The 7,500-nt window shown below is 47.0% G+C and overlaps 1 protein-coding gene across 2 annotated transcripts in view; it reads right to left on the bottom strand.

Annotated features, from left to right (window-relative positions):
• Positions 1 to 6,871, bottom strand: part of LOC117751809 (ras-related protein Rab-39B) — an 8,926-nt gene extending 2,055 nt beyond the window's left edge. The window contains exons 1-4 of one of the 2 annotated variants that reach the window (XM_034568736.1): positions 6,337 to 6,871; positions 4,644 to 4,969; positions 1,428 to 1,608; positions 1 to 693 (exon numbers count right to left, since the gene is read on the bottom strand). The exon at positions 1 to 693 is cut by the window's left edge and continues 2,055 nt beyond it. In XM_034568736.1, the coding sequence (XP_034424627.1) occupies positions 448 to 693; positions 1,428 to 1,608; positions 4,644 to 4,858 (642 nt within the window). In that variant the 5' untranslated portion in view covers positions 4,859 to 4,969; positions 6,337 to 6,871 and the 3' untranslated portion in view covers positions 1 to 447. Of the gene's footprint in view, positions 694 to 1,427; positions 1,609 to 4,643; positions 4,970 to 6,335 lie in introns of both variants that reach the window. The other variant, XM_034568737.1, reaches the window with a different exon arrangement.
• Between the last annotated feature and the right edge of the window lie 629 nt (positions 6,872 to 7,500).

Below are 7,500 nucleotides of genomic sequence, written 5' to 3'. Positions count from 1 at the left end.
GAGGGAGAAGAGGTGAAGGAAGAGATGATGGGAGAAAGAACGACGACACGAGTCGAGGGCGTCATCTCATTTTGGCGAAGAACCGAAATGAGTCTTCTTTCTAAGGCCTTTCTAAGACTCCGAGGCAACGATCCTACAAACCAAACTAAAGGAGTTGAATCATGGGAGCCCTCGGTCTGTGATCCTTCATCTCCAACGGATAAAACGTATTTATAAATCGTCACATCCCTTCAGCCGTCCACTCACGTTTAAAGTGTTCATTGCCGCCTTCTACCTTCTTCTCATTGAAATTCCTCAAACAATCCCTGTTTGTTTTCAGTCTGAAGAAAGAACAGAGGGTTTCCAGCAGTTTGAGTCACGCGGCCGACGCCTCAGTCCGTCAGCCGCTCCCCTCCGAGTCCTTCCTCCCCTTTTCACCTTCAGTCCCATCGTCAAACTCGTTCCAGATCAACAGAGACAGCGGCGGTCGCTCTTGGTCACTTCCTCGGAGGAGTGAACCACGTTGGGGACGAACCCGCTCTTCACGCCCTCCCAGCCCTCCTGGATGGTGATGTCGCCGGACCGCACCAAGGCGAAGATATCTCTGGTGAGCTCGGTGAAGGCGTGCTCGACGTTGATGGCGTCACGGGCCGACGTCTCGATGTAGCGCATCCCGTAAGCCCCCGCCAGCTTCTCTGCCTCCTGACGGCTCACCTAGAAGGTCGGTAAAGAATTGTAGATATAAAACACTCCCGGAGAACCACAGTAGAAATTTTAAAAATCTTAAATACAGATCATCACGGTCACAAATTTAGCCCAATAACTAAAGTACGCTACAACTAAGGCCATTTCAACCGAATCAGTGTACGAGCTAATAAACCTGCCTTGGTTCTGATGCTTTTCACAGTGGTAAGGTTTGTTTCTTGGTGAACTACATTACGTAATAACTACTGGACGGATTACTACTAAACTGGGTGGAAGGATGTGGTATGGGTCGGGAAAGAACCAATTCAATTTTGGTGCAGATCCAGGTCAGAGAAGAAAACATTCTGAGAATGTGAGAAGCTTCACTTTGATTTTGAAACATGTATTCTACTTCAACAGGAAGTCAGTGAATAAATCGAGATCAAGTGGTGAAGACAGGAAACATAATTTCCTGGTTTATCTGATTTAAATATTGATCTAGATTTGATGATATGAGTGTAGACACACCGTTGTGCTTCTCAGCGTAATCCTGTAATATCTAATTTGGTGATTATGGATTTATTTTTGCTTCAAACAAACGCGTGACGACTCGCCTGATCTAAAATTAAACAAAAGGTTATTTTTAAAACGACTGCACAACTTTGATCAACTTGACACATCCTGCAACCTTCAAAAGAGCCACTCTCACTCCCACTCTGGAGTTTCAGCACAACACCGGCAGTTCGCTTTTATACCGCACACACCTGGCGCTGGGCCTCCAGGTCGCACTTGTGGCCGACCAATAGGAAGACGATGCTGTGGGGTTGGACGTGGCTACGAGCCTCCTCCAGCCAATCGTGGACGTTCTGGAAGGAGCGGCGATTGGTGATGTCGAACAGGAGGAGCCCGCCCACAGAGTTGCGGTAGTAAGCCCTGGTGATGGACCTGCAGGGGGGGGGGGGGGAATGAAGGGAAGGATTAGAACGTTTCATTCGTCAAGCACGATAAACCCAATAATTTGACTCAATACATTTTATTTTATAATGAAACTGCAACAGTGTAATGAAAGAGGTTCTGGTCGTATTGTTGTTGTACTGTCCTGTGACCAGCAGGTGGCACAATAAGAGACATGTGGTGACAGCATAGGGTGCATGAACATCACAAATACATTAGATATGAATGAAGCTATGTTTAATAAACTATGTTTGATAAATACACCTGAAATATACTTTATGGTTTATACATTTAAATTAGAGTCAATAATTAAGACTCTTAAATACTCAACAAGTTTAACAATTAAAAGTTTTTCTCCTTTCTCTGCGATCTGAGGTTTAGGACTGTTTCACTTTTTGGTTGAAGAACAACAGAGCAACAGTTTCGGACTCTGTGGCTCAGGAGGTGGAGCGGGTCGTCCGTCACACAGAAGGGTTGGTGGTTCGATCCCCAGCTCCCCCAGTCTGCATTCAGAGGTGTCCTGAGGCAAGACACTGAACCCCACATTACCCTTATTGAAACGGCTGAATTTGATTTAGAAGGTACACACATGTGCACAACACTGGGTAAAGATCCAAGTTTAGGAAAAAGAGACGAAGAGAATGAGCCTCGTCTGAGGAACAGAAGAAGAATCCAGGGGAAAATATAACCAGAGAGAAACTGGAGGCGTGAAAGAAGGAGTGAGATGAAGGTGTCAGGTGGAGGAGCTGAGAACAAACTCCACGGATGTGAGGTGTGAGAGAACGATTATCTGGATAGTTTTGTTTGGTATTGTGAGGAATTTAGTTTTGATGATTGACACACAGATGCAGCCACAGCCCCTCTAGAGCTCAGTGCATCTCTGGAAGCAGCTTTAGTCTGTGATAGTCTCGACATTATATATTTTAATTTCAGCTTCCTTTGTGAAATTTGTCTTTCAGAACGAAACCCTGTGATTTTGAACATTTGAAAGACATTAAAAACAAAGATGTTCATATATCTTTTAATAAGAAAATCTAAATCCTGAAATCCTGAAGGCACTGATTATAGGATCCAACTTCCAACAAATATTTAATAAAGATCTATATTTTTATCTTGAGTCATTAAAACTGATGATGCTGAAGAGCCAATTCTCTATGATTAATAACTAAGCAGCAATACTGTCATCCTCATCATTTAAAAACCTGAGAGGAAGCGATCTTGTATTTTACATAAGAACTTCGTCCCTGCAGTCAGACTGGGAGGAGCGCTGCTCGACTCTGACAGGAGTCGACACTGCGCTCGCACACTAACGCACAACAGCCCTGCGACGAGGCGTCTCATCCTCCGACTGTCTCCTCTCAGAGACGACGTCCACACAAACACCACGAGGAGGACAATTACAGGTTTCCAAGAAAAGGGGAGGATTAGTGGAGGGAGAGGAAACAGTAAAGGAGGAGGAGGTGAAATATAATCACCAGCAGGGAGGGATTCACACGATAGAACGAGACGAGATGAGGAGATGAGGCAGATTCACTCGAATCAAAAAGTGACACAATCTCTAAACATCTCAACACAGAGCGACGACCTGAGTGGACGAGTCGAGGGGACTGTTGACGTGAGAGACGTCCAATAGCGATTCCTTTAGAGGAGGAACGAACCAGAGGTCAAGAGTGTTTGTAAGAAACTCTCCTCTTCGTCTACTTCTCTCGAGCCAAAATGGCCCCCGTGGTGTTTTGCATTGCGGATTGGGGAAGAAAAAAAAAAAAAACGTTTCGTCCTTCGCTGTCACAGGGACCTGTCACTGTTGCCATGGAGACGGTAATCGTGACAGGTGAGACCGGTCGCCGTCTGTCAAGTGTGTGTGCGTGTGTGTGTGTGTGCGTGTGTGTGTGTGTGTGTGTGTGTGTGTGTGTGTGTGTGAGAGAAACATTAGCATTCATAGTGTTAAGTTACATTTACTCTGATCAGTGTGTCGGAGTTCAACGTGTTTTGCTCAAGAGACACAAACCACTGTGTTTTTGGCCCATGTCCCATCCACTAACATGGAGGAGGCAGGATTTATGAGCCATACTGCAGCCACCAGGGGGCGACCCGGACCTGGCTTCACTCTTTATATAGAGTCTATGGGACAAACTAAACAGCGGCTCTAGCGAAGCTTCTCCGACAGTCTCGGAAAGCAAGAACGTTTGAATGCAATTTGCAACTTCACCACTAGATGCCACTAAATCCTACAAACTTTAACCCTAAACTCGATTTGAAACGACTTCTCACAGCATGAAAACAAACGACGTTTCAGTTATGATTCCCGTCGTAGAACAAACCCCTCTGGTCATTTATTCACCTGCGTCACCTCAGATCTCGTTTAAATCCCGGATCTTTCTTAAACGCAGCTAAACAAACTAGTTCCAGGTAGAAATTCCAGTTTTAGACCTGCAGGCTTATGTGTCTTTAAATTCGGGTAAGAAGTCTTCACAGATATTTAGTGCTAATCATCATCAATTAGTTTTTTTGCTTTAGTTAAACCCTGAATTTAAGAGAATTTGGACAAAGGTAGAATGTAAACCACATTATTTCTAATTTGGATAAAAGCATCACTAATTCTTTTCTCTGATTTAAATGTGTGATGTCAGCTGTTCATCCGATATCTAATCTTTCTAATTCTGTAATAATGAGACTCCACTTTATTGATCTCCACCCTCCGACACAGAGGTCAGAGGTCAGAGGTCAGGCTTTCCGCCTGAAGGAAGCCTATCAATCTCTGGATCTCAGCAGCTCGTCTCTTAAGGGAAGTCCACAGAGACTCCAGAGGTTCTCACTCAGACATTTGCCTTCACACATGTCTGAAAACAGCTTTCACAGTTAAACGTTCACTCCACACGTGACTCTTTCACTTTCCAAATTAATGAAAATGAAAGCGACAAACCACAGATTCAGTCTTTCATCGCTGAGGTGTTTCTGCACTGCGTTTCCCAGAGTGCACCTGTCACAGAGGCATCGTGAGGCTGAAAACCTGCTGGTGTTCTCACCTGAAACGCTCCTGACCCGCCGTGTCCCAGATCTGCAGCTTGATCCGCTTCCCCGGCTCGATCTCCACCAGCCGGGAGAAGAAGTCCACACCGACGGTGGGGTCCGACACCTGGGCGAAGCGGCCCTCCGTGAACCGCCGGATCAGACACGACTTGCCCACCGTGGAGTCCCCGATGACGATCAGCCGGAACTGGTAGAGCCAGATCGCCTCCATGACTCGGCTGTCTGTCGCTCTGCAGGTCTGTGGCTCGGTCTGTCGCTCGGTCTGTCGCTCGGTCTGTCGGTCGGCCTGCCTCGTCAGAGAGACGCGTGCGAGGGCGCGTGCCTGAGCCACAGAAACAGAGAGAACATTAGCTTATTACTAAAGTTTATTCTAATGTAATTTGTATACATTCGACAACTATAGGAACTTGTATTTATGTCTGTATGGATTTATAATGTATCTTTATTGTCATATAATGAAATTAGAGTAGATCTAAGTTGCACACTACGCTTGTAGCTACGGAAGCTAACTGGAAAAATGCTAAATACTTGAAGTAAAAGTACACAGAACGACCTTCATTCAGATTGTTATTGGAGTATCATACTATTTTTACTGCTATTAATCGAGGTATAATAAAACGTCTCTTCTTTCTAAAAATGGAAGGTCACACACTCGGAGTCCTCATATCCAAAAGGGCCAATAATCCAAAAAGCAGCCGCATTAAAACATCAAGCGACGAGGAAAGCATAAGAGGATTTTCTCATATATCTCGTGGTTTTAATTCAATCACGCCGCGAATACAAAGAGGCACAGTATAAGCCTGTTATGTGTGAGTGTGTGTGTGTGTGTGTGTGTGTGTGTGTGTGTGTGTGTGTGTGTGTGTGTGTGTGGGGGGGGGGGGGTTAAGAAGCCAATTAAAGGTTGTATTTCAAGATTGGATCAAGGCAGAGTTCATTGACTGACAGGCATTGTTTTAATTGCACCCCCCCCCCCCCTTGTGATTTCTCAGTGTTTCCAGAGGAAGACTTTTTAAAATGTCCTCTCAGATAAATGAAGGACCAGCTGCAGATCAAGTGGGAGGAAGAAGACGGTTTACAGCCTGTGGGAGAAAACGTGATTATCTAGGCTATCAACTTATTACTGAGGGGGCCACAGATGATATCAATCCTGATGTGTATCTTCACGCTACACACGCAGCAACCCCCCCCCCCCCCCCCCCCCCCCCCCCTGGACCAGGCCATGCAGGCGGGCAGGGAGCCAGACTCCCATCACCCCCTGCGTGTCCCTGTGGAGTCGGGTTGCGTAGCCCGGTCGGTATGCAAACACTATCGGCTGAATCCCCGGTGAACAGCAGCCTCGCGGGCAGATGCAGATCCAGGATGAGCAGCGACAACCTGCTTCATGTCACATTTAAATAAATACATATTCAGATCGTGTTATTGGCTGGTTTCTTATTGTAGCTGTGGCACATTATATGTCCGGAATACATTTACGCACTAATTCGGCTTTAATCCCCACGCGTAGAAGATGCTAATCAAGATCGGGACGAGGGTCTAGAGCAGGTTGTTTTTGTTGCAGGTTATAATTAGACCCGTGCACATCACGACCTGACCTGTGGTGGGGGGGCCTGTGCGTTAACCCACTTTTACGCATCGTGGCCGGATAGATAAACCGACATGCAGGCTGCGAATGAGGAAGAAGGAGCCTACTTGCTGCTCGGAGCAGGGGTGAAGAGGACCTTAGGCCAGAGGTGTCGGCTCTTCTCAGGACCAGGCGGACGCGGGCTCCATGGCACCGGCGGGTCTGGCGGCAGCGATCCGGGAAGGACGCAGCGAAAAAAAAAAACCCAAAGCGAAACCGCGACGAAGCCTCCAGGCGTCGATGCTCGTCGTGGAGCCGCGATGACAGCGGGCTGGAGGACGGTGCAAGGCCCCGGAGTCAGGGCTGATCTCCTCCTCCTCAGTATCAGGCCCGAGCGCGGAGCTGGAGGAACAAACCGCACCGAGGAGCAGGTGCGATCGAAAACAACCCGGATCTGCGCAGGAACGAAAGCGCCCGGGGACACGGCTCGGCTCGGAACGGGTGCGTTACGCGGGCGGGAGGCAGTGTGCTGTCGGAGGGGAATCCCGCGGTGTCATGTCGGTGTTTGCTGTGTGTGTTTGGAGGTTTGCTCTGCTGATGAAATGGCAGCGCGAGCAGCAGCATCATATCGCCTGACTCATCCCGCATCAGTACCACTACCGTACAGGACCGAGCAGAGGCGCAGCACCGGCGCGGACACACATCCCGGATGGATTTTATATTGCAGGAAAATAAAAGACAACCCGGTGTAATGGGGGGTTTTCTATGCAAATATGTGATTATGATATTATTATATTATAAATATGACCCAGATGGTGGATGAGGACATGTTTGTTTCTGCTGTGTGAAGAGTCCGGATTCATTTCAGCCTCTTTAGGGTTTTTTATCTAAATACACTGTCACGGTGTCACGTGGGGAAATAAGAATACAAATATGAAAACCTCTGTTTATTCTGCAGAGAAGTTTTCCTGCACAGTTCGTGCAACAAGAGGAAGGAAGACGCGTGCACTGAGATGGGGCACGCGCGCATGGATCAGTGCGCAGTCACGGAAGTGGAGGCACAGACCAGGCACTGCGTGATGGGAGGTGTAGTTTGTAAACATGATGCAAGGAGGCGCGTGCGTGTGTGATTGAGATCAAACTTGTAATTTGATGAATCATGAGGCTGTGACTCAAAATAACAAAACTTACATAAACTCATTTTTCATTTCCCTCCGCTCTGTTGGCCTGTTGTTCTAAAACAGGATCATTTCAATCTCATTTGAATAATTGTATTTCTCCGTCAGGTTCTT

The sequence above is a fragment of the Hippoglossus hippoglossus genome, chromosome 18, assembly GCF_009819705.1.
Source record: "Hippoglossus hippoglossus isolate fHipHip1 chromosome 18, fHipHip1.pri, whole genome shotgun sequence".
In the NCBI taxonomy this organism is placed as follows: Eukaryota; Metazoa; Chordata; class Actinopteri; order Pleuronectiformes; family Pleuronectidae; genus Hippoglossus; species Hippoglossus hippoglossus.
The sequence above is the reverse complement of the archived record's forward strand: the minus strand, read 5'-3'. Positions and strand labels throughout refer to the sequence as shown.